This window comes from Euleptes europaea, chromosome 19 (genome assembly GCF_029931775.1).
Source record: "Euleptes europaea isolate rEulEur1 chromosome 19, rEulEur1.hap1, whole genome shotgun sequence".
Taxonomy (NCBI): Eukaryota; Metazoa; Chordata; class Lepidosauria; order Squamata; family Sphaerodactylidae; genus Euleptes; species Euleptes europaea.
In genome coordinates this window covers 16,415,965-16,433,503 of record NC_079330.1, presented here as the reverse complement: position 1 = coordinate 16,433,503, position 17,539 = coordinate 16,415,965, and the positions used below count along the sequence as shown (strand labels likewise).

The following is a 17,539-nucleotide window of genomic DNA, read 5'->3' as shown; positions in this document are numbered from 1 at the left end:
AAATAAAAACGGGAGGTCCAGCAGCCCTTTAAAGACGAACAAAACATATCCCAGCATAAGCTTTCGTGAGTCAGCGCTCACTTCATCCGATGCACGGGAGTGGTCAGCTACGAAGCCAGCATTTGGCTACTGTTTGATTCTGCTGCCGCTGACAAACCATCTGGAGTCATCCTGTAGGGCAGAGAGAAATCCTCTCCCCCACTTCTCAATACAATAACTTGGGGGTCATCCGGTGCAGCTGATGGGCAGTAAATTCAGGACAGATAAAAGAAAGTCCATCTAAAAACACTGCAGGATGAACTTATGAAATTTGCTGCCACAAGCAAAGAAGGCGGCTGAGGGAAAACATGATAGAGGTCTATAAAATTATGCATGGTTCGGAAAGAGTGGACTGGGAGACGTTTTTCTCCCTCTCCCATAATACTAGAACGTGGGGTCATCTGCTGAAGCTGGAGGGTGGGAGATTCAAAACAGATAAAAAGGAAGTATTTTTTCACACAATGCCTAGTTAAATTGTGGAACTCCCTGCCCCAAAATGTGGTGATGGCTGCCAACTTGGAAGGCTTTAAGAGGGGAGGGGACATGTTCATGGAGGAAAGGGGTATTCATGGCTACTAGTTAAAATGGATACTAGTCATGATGCATACCTATTCTCTCCAGGATCAGAGGAGCATGCCTGTTATCTTAGGTGCCATGGAACACAGGCAGAATAAATGCTGCAAGTTGTCTTGTTTGGGGGCTTCCTAGAGGCACCTGGTTGGCCACTGTGTGAACAGACTGCTGGACTTGATGAGCCTTGGTCTGATCCAGCAGGGCCTTTCTTGTGTTCTTATGTAAGACGTGGCAATGGCCACTCATTGTTAAAGGGGGGTTTAAGATGCCCAAAAGCATAAAGGAAGGCAGAACAATAAGGTTCTCAAAGGGTTTTGTGTAGTAATTTAAGAGAACCAGACAATCTCGCAAAGCCAGCCTTGGAAGAAAATACCATCTCCCCTCCAGCATCAACAGGGAGTTATTATATTTCCCCAAAAAAATGCCACTTTAAGGCCTGGCAGCCAAGAAAAAGAAGCAAATATAAAGTGTGGAAAGCTGGATAGAATTGTACGGGCGCATTTTTTTCTAATGATATTGGTTTTTAAATTGTTGTTGTATTGCTTTTATATTGCAGTGGCCTATCTTATGCAATACCTTTGACTACTACTAAAAAAACAGGGACTTATTATACTTCCCAAACTTGTAACATCGTTGAAAAGATTCCTACACTAGAAGATGTGGATCACTCAGGAAAAGCTGTGCTAACTTCTTAAAATTCATGGATGTTAGACTGGTTAATGCCTATTAGGATGGAACTGTACATTAGAGAGAGGTGGGTTATTTCGTGAAAATTGCAGCCCCAATGGCTGCAATGTATAGGGGACGGACATCTTCCTAGAGAATTCCCCTCAATATATTTTTTTAATTTATTTACTTCATGTATACCATACAGTCATGGAATTGGAAGGGGCCATACAGCCATCAAGAAGAAGAAGAGGAGGAAGAGGAAGAAGAAGAGGAGTTGGAGTTGGTTTTTATATGCCGACTTTCTCTACCACTTAAGGGAGAATCAAAACAGCTTACAATCACCTTCCCTTCCCCTCCCCACAACAGACATCCTGGGAGGTAGGTGGGGCTGAGAGAGTGTGACTCGCCCAAGGTCACCCAGCTGGCTTCGTGTGTAGGAGTGGGGAAACAAATCCAGTTCACCAGATGAGCCTCCACTGCTCATGTGGAGGAGTGGGGAATCAAACTCTAGATCAGAATCCACTGTTCCAAACCACCACTCTTAACCACTACACCATGCTGGCTCTCTAGTCCCCTGCTTAATGCAGGATCAGCCTAGAGCATCCCTGACAAGTGTTTGTCCATCCGCTGTACTTAGGTTCTTACGTCCCAAAGCCAACTCGGTCAAGGACTGGACGAGGTACCAAGAGGCAATATTAACTGGGCTATCCTGCAGTTCCAAAAGGAGTGGCTTCCTCTTGCCCTGGGGAATGATGAAGAAAAATGAATACACGGCTTTTTGAATTTTAATCCAAAAGCAAAACCCTGCACCCTGGTATCACCTGTTTGGGAAACGCGAAGTGCAAAAGATCTATTTGCACCTTTGTTTTAGTGTAAGTCTCTCCCAAGTCCTAGCAGAACAATTTCTAGAGCAGGTCTCTATTGTGTGATTACATCAGGTTCAAAACGACGTAGTAAATGGAATATCACACACCGGTCTGACATTTCACAAGTAATTCCCCAAGAGGCATAACAAGAAGAGGAACAAAATGTCAATGGTGAAATGTCAAATATGAATATTGGCCCCTTGGAATTCCGGTGCTTTGGACTTCTTACCATCTTCTGTTGGCCTGGATTTTTGGTCAACCTCGTCCACTTTCAAATACTTAACACCGACTATCAAATCAGGAAACCATGTATCACCAGACTGAATCATTCTCCGACAACCCAGTCAGGGCAAAAAGCTGATGTGGGATCCACAGGAAAGAGCAACTTCTTCTAGCGGCAGGTGCAAATTCACCACACGTTCAACATTTCCAAGGAGCTGGGGGGATTAGCAGTTTAATATTTAAACCTTGAGTGCCCATTAACATGCGGCTGGGCCGCTTGCTTCCAGCTTCAATCTGTGCCAGCTTTGCCCTCCCCCCCCCTTCTCTCTCTCCCTCTCTTTGGCTGAGCACAGAGAAATGTTAAAAACGAGAAGGATTGCTGTCGAGGTTGCTGAGAAAGTGAGCCCTTGAGAGAGCAGGGAAACTGAGCCAGGCCATGAGAGGGAGGACCCACAGGCCAAGAAGGCAGAGATCCTCCCTCCCTTTGACATTCCTTTAAACAAACATCCACTACCCTAACAGGTTCATGTGCTGAGCTACCCTGAGACTGGGGCAGCCACAAAAGCCTTTTCTCTGCTAAGAAAAGAATGTGGTCTTTATTTGTTTCTACAGCACCTGTAATGTATATACTGCTCGTTGTTGAAAGCAAAGGGGCCGTGGCTCAGTGGCAGAGCATCTGCTTGGCATGCAGAAGATCCCAGGTTCAAGCCAGGTCCCTCTTCACCACCAACGGGAGGATTTGGGGGCAGAGCCTGAGGAGGGTGGGGTTTGGGGAGGGGAGACACTTCAATGCCTTAGAGTCCAATTGCCAAAGTGGCCATTTTCTCCGGGTGAACTGATCTCTATCGGCAGGAGATCAGTTGTAATAACGGGAGATCTCCAGCTAGTACCTGTAGGTTGGCAACCCTAGCTGGGGTTCCGAGGTATAACCTGTCCAAACACAGAAGTTTCTTTTAAACTGTTGCAACTGGAAATTAGTGTTTGCCTTGACACCTGTGAATTTGCCATCTTAAAGCCATCTTGCGGCAAGGAGTTCCAATGACGTATAGTATGAAAAAGTATTTTCTTTGTACCTGTATACTTTTAGGAAGCTCTCTTTAAAAAAGGTATCCGGGAATGTAGGGAGGGGCATGACCAACCCAACATATAATTCTGCCTTCTACCAAGTCTAGGGCTGCCTACTTTGGGTGGGAAATTCCTGGAGATTTACACAGAAAGATGGTCCCCTGCCCCAAGGGAGCTTACATTCAACATTGCGGCAAACAACATGGCTGTTTAATTACAAGGCACACACACACACACACCTGACACACAGAATGAGCACATCATCACCCAAGAGCAACCATCTGTGGGCACAAAGTGTGTATGCCAAAACAGATTTCGTGGCAAATCTCTGATCACAGGGAATATCCAAGAGCAGGCTTTTGGTCTCGCTTTGAGAAGCTGAGCTTTGACTTTGCTGGCTCATGAAGGGTGAGAAAGGACCAGAGGCTTCTCCTTAAAGGGGATGCAGTGTTCTGCAAGCCTCGTGCTGCAGAAAAGATCAGCTGGTGCTACCCAAGTGTCACCTGCAAGGGCATCTTCCGAAAGCTCAGCGTGGTGTAGTGGTTAAGAGCGGTGGTTTGGAGCGGTGGACTCTGGTTTGGAGAACCGGGTTTGATTCCCCACTCCTCCACAGGAGCGGCGGAGGCTAATCTGGTGAACTGAGTCGGTTTCCCCACTCCTCCACATAAAGCCAGCTGGGTGACCTTGGGCTAGTCACAGCTCTGTTAGAGCTCTCTCAGCCCCACCTACCTCACAGGTTGTCTGTTGTGGGGAGGGGAAGGGAAGGTTAATGTAAGCTGGTTTGATTCTTCCTTAAGTGGTAGAGAAAGTCGGCATATAAAAACAAACTCTTCTTCAACGCACCACAGGAGAAAGGAAGGCAGCTCTCAAGTGGGGGCTTCCACTAACTTGTCAAGAAAGCCAACAGGTCAGCCGCATGGCTCCTAAACTGCAATCACCTGGCAAAAACTTCTCCAGGTGCCCCAGCCTTCTGAGGTTAAGGCAGGCAGGTGCCTTCCTTGTGGTGGCTTCACGCCTGTGGAACTCTCTGCCCCTTGATGTTTGCCTGTTGCCTCATTGGCCAGCGGTCAGGTACCAGCTGAAAACTCTTATTTTGCTTTGCATTTGACTGGCTTTGTGCTGTGGTTTCAGACTGGGGCGTCTCTTTCTGGTGGTTTGGTTTCTCACAGCTGGTTTTTACACTTGAAAATGGTCGCTGTCCTTTCTTCACTTTTACCAACTGCTGCTATTGCAATTTAACTATTCTAAGGCATTTTTTTTTGCATGTATTTGGTCACGCTCACTTTTGATAGCATCACAAACCCCTTTGAAAGCTAGGGAAAGCAGGATGTGCGCATGTGAAGCGCTGTCAAATCGCAGCTGACTTATGGTGACCCCTTATGGGGTTTTCAAGGCAAGACTCGAACAGAGGTGGTTTGCCATTACCCGCCTCTGAATACTGACCCTGGACTTCCTTGGTGGTCTCCCATTCAAGTATTAACTAGGGCTGACCTTGCTTAGCTTCTAAGATCTGACGGGATTAGGCAAGCCTAGGCCATTCAGAGAAGGGCAGGAAAAGCAAGAAGTATATTTTAACAAAATAATTGCCGGTGCCCCCATCTCCCAAGTCATAAGAATGAAAGAGGAAGAACAGCTGTGCATGCAGCACATGGTGGTAAACACGGGGTTAACATTTCCAAAACCTGAAGTCCCTGCATACTCAGATAGGACGGGCTGTGGCTCAGTGGTAGAGCATCTGCTTGGCATGCAGAAGGTCCCAGGTTCAATCCCCGGCATCTCCAGTTAAAGAGACTTGGCAAGTAGGTGATGTGAAAGACCCCCGCCTGAGACCCTGGAGAGCCGCTGCTGTTCTGCTCTGTTGCCATTCCCCTCCGTCTGCTAAAGAAAAGTTAAAAGAGGCTTTGCTTCCTATCATGGGCGTACATATTTCTCTTATCGTACTGTTTCTTTTGGACAAACAGATCACGTAGGTTTTTGATCCCCCACAAAAAGCCAGCGAAGCATGGTTAACCTGGGAGGGAAGCGAGAAGAGAACGCACACCATCACGAATAATCTTTGAAACCACTGACACTCTTAGGGGGGAAATCGCAGTCTGTCTCCTGCTTCACTCTTCACAATCGCTTCACCTGGCCCACAGGTGAGAGGCAGCCAAGCCTTGGATAAAAATTAAACCCCATAGAAAGGTAAAGGTAGTCCCCTGTGCAAGCACCGGATCATTACTGATCCATGGGGTGACGTCACATTACAACATTTACTATAGGCAGACTATGTTTATGGGGTAGTTTGCCATTGCCTTCCCCAGTCGTCTACATTTTACCCCCAGCAAGCTAGGTACCACAGAATCCCATAGAAACCCAAGTAGAAATGCTTGCCATTATGTCCAGCCCAATCGAAGAACTGCATTGCTTGGTCAGCCTGTGAAAAGTCCTGTTTGCAAACAACTTCACTGATCTAAAATGTCAAACCAGGCAGGGCAACATGTAGCATATTTCCACACAGGTTCCAGCCTGACTCCGCGAAATCCACTGGGGCATCTCTGAATGCACGCATCTTTCCCTCCCCGCCTCTGATTTTGCCAGCACGTCCGAGAAGCCCCCATCAGGAACACAAAACAAGAGAGGAAGGACAAGAATTCTGTGCTCGGTTTACCAGGATGCTTTAGTGGCTTGGCTTCATTCATAGCGTGCCCCACCCAAAGGGCATAAAGCAGGAAACGAGTCGAAATCATACCCCTCCCAAGTTATACAGTCACAAACACACTAAGCTATTCTGTGAAGAGCTGGACCACTGATACATCTAGCCCATCATCTGTTCCAGTGGCAGTTGTTTAGAATCGGGCAGAGAAAGATCTTTAACTGGAGATGCCAATAATTGAACCTGGGACCTTCTGCGTATGAAGCACATGCTCTATCCCTACCCTCAGTCCCTCCAAAATATAGTCCGAAGGTCTGAAACTGCTTTATACCAAATTATTTTTGCCACTATGCTAAACTGAGTTATTCAGGAGAGCATTTTCACAAAGGCAATAGGTTTTTGTTATCCATGTATGCGCTGTCAAGTTGCTTCTGAGTCTGACTTATAGCAACCCTGTGAATTAATGACCCCCTCCAAAGCATCATTAATAGCCTTGCTCAGGTCTTGCAAACTGAAGTTTGCAACTTCCTTTATTGAGTCAATCCATCTCTTGTTGGGTCTTCCTCTTTTCCTGCTGCCTTCAACTTTTCCTAGCATGACTGTCTTTTCCAGGGACTCTTGTCTTCTCATGATGTGACCAAAGCATGTGCAGGGTTTTATTATAACGAAATTGATTCAGGAAGCATGCTTTTAGTAAAGGGAAAGAGACTGTCGACTAGACTACAGTGTGCAGTACGCACTATCAGTTGCCGTAAGTATTGTCCGATTATGTAATTTCTGCATCATGTAATATGCCATGTTAATACTTAGGCTCTGTTCTAGGTATTTTGCTTGGTTTTCATTTCCACATCCTAATCCTATTACACTGCTTACTGGATGTTCCATCCTATTGACTGCATTGACTTACACGTTGTAATCCACCTTGAGTCTCAGTGAGAAAGGTGAGCTATAAATAATATAAATAAATAAACAGTCCAGGATTCTGACTGGCAGGAGCTCCCCATGGTCCCAGGCAGAGAGCCAGCATGATGTAGTGGTTAAGAGTGGTGGTTTGGAGCGGTTGATCTGGAGAACCTGGTTTGATTCCCCACTCCTCCACATGAGTGGCGGACGCTAACCTGGTGAACTGGGTTGGTTTCCCCACTCCTACACATAAGGCCAGCTGGGTAACCTTGGGCTAGTCACAGCTCTCTCAGCCCCACCTACCTCACAGGGTATCTGTTGTGGGGAGAAGAAGGAAAGGTAAGTCGTTTTGATTCTCCCTTTGGTAGAGAAAGTCGGCATATAAAAACCAACTCTTCTTCTTCTTTCCCAAAACCTAAGAGCCTTTAACTGAAGACCTGTGGCCTGGAACATATATAAAAGCAGGTGCCTGGTTCGAATATAAAAGCAGGTATGCTATTGCTGATCCATAGCCCCTCCCTATTGCCATCTCTTGGTTACCAACTGAATACAAAACATCTTGCAACACTGTTGGACAATGCACAGGCTCAGGCTCTGGTGAATCTCCCAGAGAGGGGAATTCCAAAGTCCAGGGGCAGATGCCTCCTCCCTTGAGATCCTAACTTGATGCAGGAATGGTAAGCAGAAAACTGGAATAAGATGTCATGAGCGATCCAAAATCAGTACCATTCCAGAGCTCCTTCTCTCTCTTCCCTCATTTAAAAGACGCAATGTGGAGTGTGATAGAGTTGTTTGCAGTAGGGTCCAGATGTTGAAAACTAAGTTTAGATAAGATGGAGAGGATGCTTATTGGGAAGGATGAGGTCCAGGGGGGGATTATGCTGCCTGTTCTAGATGGGGCGAATCTTTCTTGGACGGACTCATTTAAGAGTTTAGAGGGCCTGTCGGATCTAACTATGTTGTTACAAAAACAAACCAAGCATACTCCCCACACAGAGACATTTAGCATTGGGTATCGCCACTCTGCTAATCCATGCTAGGGTAACCTTGGAGCTGGACTACTGCAATGCACTGCACATGGGACTGCCCTTGTAGGCAACCTGGAACCTGGACGAAAATGCAGCAGCTCATGTTTCTACTGGGGCAAACCACTATGGCCATATATGATAATACTACAGACTTTACACTGGTTACCCCTTTGTTTCTGCACTCGAATTAAGGTGCTGGTTCTAACCTGTAAAGCCCTTATGACATCAGGCTGTATACTTGAAGGACTGTTCCTCCCCATATGTGCCTATGGACTCTTCCTAGCAAATATTTTTGTTGTTCCTACAGGCGGTACAGTTAAGTTTGTCTCTACCAGTCTTCGGCCTGGGGGGAGGGAAAGTAAACCTGATGAGATCAGACATGCTCCAACCCTTCTGGTATTTTAGAGATTTTGTAAAGCTGGACTTTTTGGTGAGCCTTTTAGGCCAACTAAGATTGTAGGCTGTTCTAACAAGACTGGTCAGCAAAGCTCTGTCTTATCGTTTTGTTTATTCTGTGATGCTTCTCTTATTCTAGGATGTCTGGTTTGTGATGGAATATCGTGGATTGATATTTGGTGGTTTGTTTGTATGAATTTTTAGCTGAGTAAGCCACCATAAATTACAAATGTGGGGGGGATGGGGAGAAAGTTTTTAAAATGAATACAATTGCTTCCTGAACCCAGGTGCATGGGAGAAGGGGTCAGCTAGGGTGATTCCGTGGAGGAGGGAAATGCACTCTGCATATGCTCAGGGAAGTTCCTAAAGTCCCAGACAGGTCCCTGAGCTCAGCCCAGACGCAGAGGAAGTTCTCTGATCAGCCGCAGCCAAGGGGGAACAATATTTCAGTCTTTTTAGAAGTCAGGTTTTTGTGAGACTCTTTGAAAGTAGACAAAAACAATCCCCCCTCCTGAATGGCGCTTGATCTGAACTAAAGTGAAACCAAGCCATCCTCCTGTTTGCCTCGGGCTCTTTGGGGCCCACGAGCATCAAAATGTTGCCCACCATCAAATCCCCAGGTTGGCAAGGGGCACACTCTGCGCATGCTTAGAGGCACACCCCTCCTTTCTGTTCCAGCGCTGACCTCCAGCAGCGGAATACAGGCTTCCAGGCAGAGGTCACTGCTTGGTTCCGTTCAAGGCTTCTCCTAGAGAGCACCTCACTCCAAACGATGCTCTCCCCACACATGCACTGTGCGCAAGGGGGTCGGACAGAGCGCAGCCCTTGCGCATTCTTCTAATGCTCTCTGCCCTGACCCATTCACCCCTTTATATGGAATGTGATTATTATTTGTGGGATCCTGTTTCTTCTCTCTCACCCACCAGAGTATATCTCAGCATTCTCTTGGGGTCACTGGGTACCTTCTCCAAACCAGGGAGAGGGGGAAGAATCCCATCCTCTCCACCTCTTGGGATGAAGGTTCCCCACCAACTCCATGCTTGGGGGGGCTATATAATCACTAGCCCCACCACGCCACCCACCCACCCCAATATTCAGACAGAGGAGGGCAGCATCCACTCGTAGTTTCAAAGGGGGGGTAAGCATGCCCGTCTACTCCCCCACCCTGTCTTTTCAACCACCTCCATGCAAAGGCTTCACCCCCCCCCTCAACAGGGCACCACCGGGAAAGCAGCGGGGGGGGGCTGTAATCTTTTCACACGCACCCCAGGGCACTGCAATCTTTTCACGTGCACTCCTTCGCCCAGGCTCTCCAGCACCCCCTTCCTGTCCCCACAAACGCCCCCAGGGATGGACGGGGCCCCCCTTCGCCTCCCCAGGGAAACGGCCCTAAGGGGCTGGCGGACAGCAAGTCCAGTCCCCTCCTCCCGGCTGCTCCCCCCCTCCTCGCGCCCCCCGGAGCCCCCCGCCCTGCCCCAACCGACGGCACGTCCGCCCACGGTTGGGTGGGGGGGCACCCCCCTCCGACGGGAAGGGATGGAGCCCCCTCTGCCCTTCGGAGCATCCCTTTAAAAAAAAAATTATTTTTCAAACTAGTTCACATTCTATTCTATCATTCCATTCATATAGTATATACTATAAACAATTTCTACCCTATCATTAAACAAATATATATAGTTGACTTCCCCTCTCCCCGCCCTCCGTCCATTTGATATCTTTATTTCTCTCTTTGCATTTAATGTCTAATTCATCATAATAAACCACCTTTATCATTATCTTCAACTCTGCTCTTGAACGGTAGCATCTTGATGACTTCCCCCCCAAAAAAATTGAATTCGATCAAAACATATCCCTTAACGTTTCCCAAATTAAGTTCATTTACGCGGCAGGTTGTCCATGCCTCCCATTCTCCCACCAATTCAGCCTTGATTTAGCAATGCGGTAAGTTTTGCCATTTCAGCCAGGTCCCTCCTTTTATCTAGCCAAGCGGTCTTAGCTGGTATTTCAGATGTTTTCCATTGCATTGCATAGACCAGCCTTGCAGCGAGAGTGGCATGCACCCTTCGGAGCATCCCTAAGCCGGTCCCCCCCGCCCCGAGCCGGCGGCCCCTCCTCCAGCCCAGACGGGGCGTCCGCCCGCCGGTCCCCCCCCCCCCCGGGGACGCCGGACTCACCGTGCGCAGCTCCTGCGTCCGGTCCTTCATCGCTGCTGCGGCTCAGGCTGGGCTTCGTGCCTCTCCGGCGGCCGCGGTCGAAGGAGGAGCATGAGCGGCGAGGGGGCGGGCGGCACATGCGCTGGAGCCGGAGGGACGGAGGGAGGGAGCCGGGCGGTGGGAGGCCGCCGCCCCGCTCGACGGCCCCGCAGGAGCCCGGAGCTGCAGTTAGCACGCGTGGCATGCTCAGAGGCACCTGTTCGGACGCTTGGACGGAAGAAGGCTGCCCGTCCAAGGGAAGGCGGACCCTTGGCGTCAGACCCATCGAGCAAAGCGGGACGGGGGGGGGTTACTTTCAAGGAAACGAGCAATAGGAGAGCTGGTGGGTTTCCCCTCTGGATAAGAATAAACATGTAAAGGGTTCACAGTGCAATAGGAGAGCTGGTGGGTCTCCCCTCTGGGTAAGAATAAACATGTAAAGGGTTCACAGTGCAATAGGAGAGCTGGTGGGTCTCCCCTCTGAATAAGAATAAACATGTAAAGGGTTCACAGTGCAATAGGAGAGCTGGTGGGTCTCCCCTCTGGATAAGAATAAACATGTAAAGGATTCACAGTGCAATAGGAGAGCTGGTGGGTTTCCCCTCTGAATAAGAATAAACATGTAAAGGGTTCACAGTGCGATAGGAGAGCTGGTGGGTCTCCCCTCTGGATAAGAATAAACATGTAAAGGATTCACAGTGCAATAGGAGAGCTGGTGGGTTTCCCCTCTGAATAAGAATAAACATGTAAAGGATTCACAGTGGGTAGCCGTGTTAGTCTTTCTGAAGTGGTAGAAAAGGGCAAGAGTCCAGTACACCTTAAAGACTAACAAAAATATTTTCTGGCAGGGTATGAGCTTTCGTGAGCCACAGCTCACTTCTTCAGATACAGCTAGAATGTGAATCCATCTGTCACAAGGTTGATGGATTTCCATTCTGTACAGCTAAATGTGGTGCCTTCCATGAAGATAATTCACAGTGGGTAGCCGTGTTAGTCTGTCTGCAGTAGTAGAAAAGGGCAAGAGTCCAGTAGCACCTTAAAGACTAACAAAAAATATTTTCTGGTAGTGTACGAGCTTTCGTGAGCCACAGCTCACAGTCACAGTATCTGAAGAAGTGAGCCGTGGCTCACGAAAGCTCATACCCTACCAGAAAATATTTTTGTTAGTCTTTAAGGTGCTACTGGACTCTTGCCCTTTTCTACTAATGTAAAGGATTGGACTCTATGGGCTGATCTCTGGGGTGGGGCTGGGTAACTATATGGAAACCAACTCTGTGACCCCTCACGGAAATCCCCTCCAGGTATCCATCAGGCCATATGTGCTTCTTGAAAACAAACAAAAACCTCAAGCAGAAAATAAAAACTCTGCCCTTGCTCAGACAAACTCTGTCCAGGGTGCTGGAAGTTCTGGCACCCAAAGCTAACAATCTTGGGTGGCTGGTCATATGGAGCCCCACACACAGAGAGAGGAGTTTGCTGGTGGGAAAAATCAGGTTCACATGAACACATGAAGCTGCCTTCTACTGAATCAGACCCTTAGTCCATCAAGGTCAGTATTGTCTCCTCAGCAGCTCTCCAGGGTCTCAGGCAGAGGTCTTTCACATCACCTATTTGCCTAGTCCCTTTAACAGGAGATGCTAGGGATTGAACCTGGGGCCTTCTGCATGCCAAGCAGATGCTCTACCACTGAGCCACAGCCACTACTCTGACCCGTAGAAACTCTCCAGGGTCTCAGGCAGAGGTCTTTCACATCACCTATTTGCCTAGTCCCTTTAACTGGAGATGCTGGGGATGGAACCTGGGACCTTCTGCATGCCACAGCCCCTCCCATTCGATAAGGTAGGGTCGCCAACTCACCCGTGGGGTTTGTGTGTCTCGTTTTGTCCTGCTGTTGTGTCTTTGACCACACTATCATGTGCAGAAATCAGCCGGAGGATTTTTGTTTCACAGTGCAAAGATAAGCAGGACCAAGTTGCTATAGCCTAAACCTCAGGCTGCTTCTTGAAAAGGTGACAACTCAACAAATGGCCACGTTTTGAATCTAGACTGCATCTGAAAAAATGAGTGGTGGCTGACAAAAACTCATGTTGTTAGCCTAAGTTGCCACTGGATTTCTGTTTTGTTTTGCTACAATAGATCTTCTGGGCAACCCCTCACGTTGTAGAAAGCAGACTTGGGAAGGGTTATTAGGAAGAGATTCTGCCACCTGCTGGCTATACGAAGGGTAGCAAGCAAGCCAGGGTGACTTAGACAAATCTTTCGTTTATTAATGTTAGCACAGCTCTCCCCACCCCCTCCATTCAAAGAGGTTTGCAATCCTTCTTTCTTCTGTCCCTGAAACAGCAGCTGGGGGAAGGGCCGTGGCTCAGTTTGTAGAGCATCTGCTTGGCATACAGAAGGTCCCAGGTTCAATCCCCGGCATCTCCAGTTAAAGGGACTAGGCAAGTAGGTGATGTGAAAGACCTCCGCCTGAGACCCTGGAGAGCCACTGCTCGTCTGAATAGACAATACTGACGTTGATGGACCAAGGGTCTCGTTCAGTATAAGGCAGCTTCATGTGTTCATGTGTTCAAAACTCTGCAAAGGAGGCTTCTGTCATTCCTATTGACTTTATTTTAGTAACCTATACTAAAGGCCGAAAAAGACGGCACCCTAAGTAGTATGCTCTTCCCTTTCCACTGGTGGTCTAAAACAAGATCCTATGCTCCCAAATAGTGTGGCTAAAAATGATTGTCCTGGTAGGCCACTGGATGCCATCTTGATGGGCTCGACATGATTATCAAAACGTTTGTCTTGGAATGGGCCTCTTCTTGACCTCTACCTATAGACAAGATTCTCTTTATACGTCTCTCCAGTTGTTCTAACTGCCCTGGATCAGAACTATTTCTGTCTGGAACTCTTAGGCCTTTTATGCATGGCTGTTTCCTTCACCATCAGCCCTCCGATGATTTTGGGTCTTTGTTTAGATTATGCACGCCATTTCCGATTATCGGAGGTCGCCTCGCTCTCCTCCTGCGTTTCCCCGCGTTTTCAAATTTGAGATAAAACAGGACCCCGAAAACAGGGGCAAAATGTGCGGAAACACAGGGGGAGAGCAAGGCGACTTCTGACGGCTGGAAATGGCATGCATAATCAAAACTAAGACCTGAAGTAGTCGGAGGGGAGACGGCGAAGGAAACAGCCATGCATAAAAGGCCGTACTCTGCTGCCATATTTAAAGCTATACTATCACTGTCCCTACTAAGGCTTAAAGCAGCAGGAGAGGGGATTTTTAAAAATCTAGGCAAAGCGTTAATCTGAACCCTGGGACAACAGCATATCCTTCCTCCCCACAGTTGTATTTTAAGACCAAATGGCACATCTAGTGAGTTCCATGTATGAAGTTGTCACATGGTATGTAGTGTGGCCCACAGACAGCCCTGCACACTTCAGTGCATGAGGCAGAAAATATGGGTAGCGCACGATCCTTTGTGATAGAAATATCATAATAAATGTAACACTCAACAATTTGTTCCTTCAAACGGTACCTCAGAATTGGCTTCCTGAGGTGGGGTGGGTTACATAAGAACATAAGAAACGCCCTGCTGGATCAGACCCAGGCCCATCAAGTCCAGCAGTCTGTTCACACAGTGGCCAACCAGGTGCCTCTAGGAAGCCACAAACAAGACGACTTCAGCAGCACCATCCTGCCTGTGTTTCATAGCACTAATATAATAGGCATGTTTCTCTAATCCTGGAGAAAATAGGTATGCATCATGACTAGAACATAAGAAAGGCCCTGCTGGATCAGACCCAGGCCCATCAAGTCCAGCAGTCTGTTCACACAGGGGCCAACCAGGTGCCTCTAGGAAGCCCACAAGCAAGACTGCCTCAGCATTCTCCTGCCTGGGTTCCACAGCACCTAATATAATAGGCATGCTTCTCTAATCCTGGAAAGAATAGGTATGCATCATGACTAGCATCCACTTTTACTAGTAGCCATGGATAGCCCTATCCTCCATGAACATATCCATTCCCCTCTTAAAGCCTTCCAAGTTGGCAGCCATAAGAAGAGTCAGGCTGGATCAGACCATGGCCCATCACGTCCAGCAGTCTGCTCACACACTGGCCAACCTGGTGCCTCTAGGAAGGCCACAAACAAGATGACTGCAGCCATCCTGCCTGTGCTCCACAGCACCTAATATAATAGGCATGTTCCTCTGATACTAGAGAGAATAGGTATGCAGCATGACTAGTATCCATTTTAAGTAATAGCCATGAATACCCCTTTCCAAATGAACATGTCCACTCCCCTCTTAAAGCCTTCCAAGTTGGCAGCCATCACCACATCCTGGGGCAGGGAGTTCCACAATTTAACTATCCGTTGTGTGAAAAAATACTTCCTTTTATCTGTTTTGAATCTCTCGCCCTCCAGCTTCAGCGGATGGATCCCGCTTTCTAGTATTATGAGAGAGGGAGAAAAGCTTCTCCCTGTCCACTCTCCAAACCATGCATAATTTTATAGACCTCTATCATGTCTCCCCTCAATGGCAGGGCCAGCCTAGTGCTGGCCAATCCTTTTGTGCTGCTTCCACACAGAAGCCTGCCTCGCCGCGACAGCCTTCTAGGCCGCTCGAGAGCGTTTGTGTTTTTACTGGCACATTTTTACAGACTTGGTCTTAATCATTTATTTGATCGACTTGGCTTGTTTTATTGATTTGTTTTCCACAGCACGATTTGTTCTTCTGGACTCGGATTTATCCTCTTGCTTGCTTGGTAGCGTTTCACAGTTTCGAGTCCCTCTCTGGCAGGCCTGGAGAAGTGGCATAGAGGCAGACTCTGAAAAAAAAAAACCCGAAAAGGGGGGGAAATCCTAATGGAACGCAACCAAAATGCTGATTACAAACCAAAGAGGTTGAGCTGAAAAAATGCTAAAATCACAAATATATAAATTTTCATAAGGTGCACATGTAGATTAAAAGCATAAAACTCCCGGGGGAAGTCGATATTTCTTGGATATATACAAATATCTTTAACAATGTTTCCTCTTTGTTTTTACTTTTTATTGTTTATGTCAATTGTTAAACTATGTGATTAATAATTCTGGAAAAATAATAAAAAAAATTATTTAAAAAAAAGCATAAAACTCCTAATAAAGACAAAAACTAACACATTCAATATATACAAACATGAACAACTGCGATGTTTTGGATCTCATATTGGTCAGTGAAAGATTGTACATCGCAGTTGTTCATGTTTGTATATATTGAATGTGTTAGTTTTTGTCTTTATTAGGAGTTTTATGCTTTTAATCTACATGTGCACCTTATTAAAATTTATATATTTGTGATTTTAGCATTTTTTTCAGCTCAACCTCTTTGGTTTGTAAATAGAGGCAGATTCCCCACTTAAATGAGCAATCTGAGGGGCCGAAGTGTGTTGCCCCCATTTTGACGCCTCCGCGCTTGGGGGGGACACAAGGCCGGGGTGGGTGGGGGGCACGGCGGCTGTCTTCTGGGGCCTGCTCTCTGCCAAGTCAGCCCTCCTGCATCCCGCTGACGCACCCTGAGGCCTGGCTGGGGGCCTCGCTCCGTGGGCTGCCATAGCAACGGAGCCCGTAATGATAGCTGCAGAGCCTGGCGCGTGCCCTGGCGGGGAAGGCCTCTGTGGCGCTCGCCCTCGCCAGGGTGACAGGGCCATTGTGCTTTCCTGACAGGACCGCCGCAGCGCCCGTTGTCATCACACCCACAGCTGCTCCAGAGGGCCGCCCCGCCCCTCGATCCTTTGTGCCTCTGCCTGCCATCTGGCTGCTTCTGCCACGGGTGCCCTCTCTGCCTCCCCTCCCCTCCGGTTGGTGCCTCAGCAACGTACCAAAGGGGGGCATTTCTTTTCTTTTTAAAAAAATAGGTTTTATGGTTGTGTGTGTAAAGTGCCGTCAAGTCGCAGCCGACTTATGGCGACCCCTTTTTGGGGTTTTCATGGCAAGAGACTGACAGAGGTGGTTTGCCAGTGCCTTCCTCTGCACAGCAACCCTGCACTTCCTTGGTGGTCTCCTATCCAAATACTAACCAGGGCCGACCCTGCTTAGCTTCTGAGATCTGACGAAATCAGGCTTGCCTGGGCCATCCAGGTCAGGGCAAGTTTTATTGTTAGAAAGTGCAAAAAAAACCCAAAGGAACATCAGAAATTAAGAAATAAAAAAACGCTGCATTCATACAAAGAGAATTAGTGGAATGTATTGATGCTCCCATTGGGGTTTGCAAATGAAGTTCAAGAATGGTCTTTTTCTTTGGTCTATGTAATTTTTGTGATCTTTTTTTTTCCTTTCGGTCTTTGGGGGTTACCGCATTTTGTATTCCCAGCGATGTTAATATGTTATAAAAATGTTATAAATGTTATAAAATTGTTATAATTGTTATAAAAATGTTATAAAAAACATCGCTTTAAAAGGGTTTTTGGATGCCACGGCTAAAAAATGGTTGGAAGACGTCTTCACAGCTAAAGGGACCAAACAAAGTGCGAACGGTATTTTTTATAACCGTTTCAAACTCTGAATACATCGGTGGGAATACATAGAAAGTGCGAACAGTATTTTTTATAACATTTTCAAACTCTTAATACATCGGTGGGTATACATAATGCGGTAACCCCCAAAGACCGAAAGAAGAAGAAAAAAGATCACAAAAATTACATAGACCAAAGAAAAAGACCATTCTTGAACTTCATTTGCAAACCCCAATGGGAGCATCAATACATTCCACTAATTCTCTGCTCATTAAGACATAAAATATTGGTTTACCTAATTAAATTACTTATATTACAGTCAGAGGTTTTACCGAAATACAGGGGGGCATGTCTAGTGGCTGTTCAGAGTAACGAAACGCTGACGGAGATTTTGGCCCTTAGCCCGGCAGCCATAAATTCAACAGGTGAAACCACTCTGCTACCCCTGTACAAAAAGAGAGCCTCATC

At 47.3% G+C, this 17,539-nt stretch overlaps 1 protein-coding gene across 1 annotated transcript in view; it reads right to left on the bottom strand.

The window, feature by feature from the left end:
- Positions 1-10,602, bottom strand: part of STX1A (syntaxin 1A) — a 65,821-nt gene extending 55,219 nt beyond the window's left edge. Inside the window, exon 1 of the mRNA XM_056865106.1 lies at positions 10,571-10,602. Coding sequence (XP_056721084.1) covers positions 10,571-10,600 — 30 coding nt within the window. The 5' untranslated portion in view covers positions 10,601-10,602. The remainder of the gene's footprint in view (positions 1-10,570) is intronic.
- Between the last annotated feature and the right edge of the window lie 6,937 nt (positions 10,603-17,539).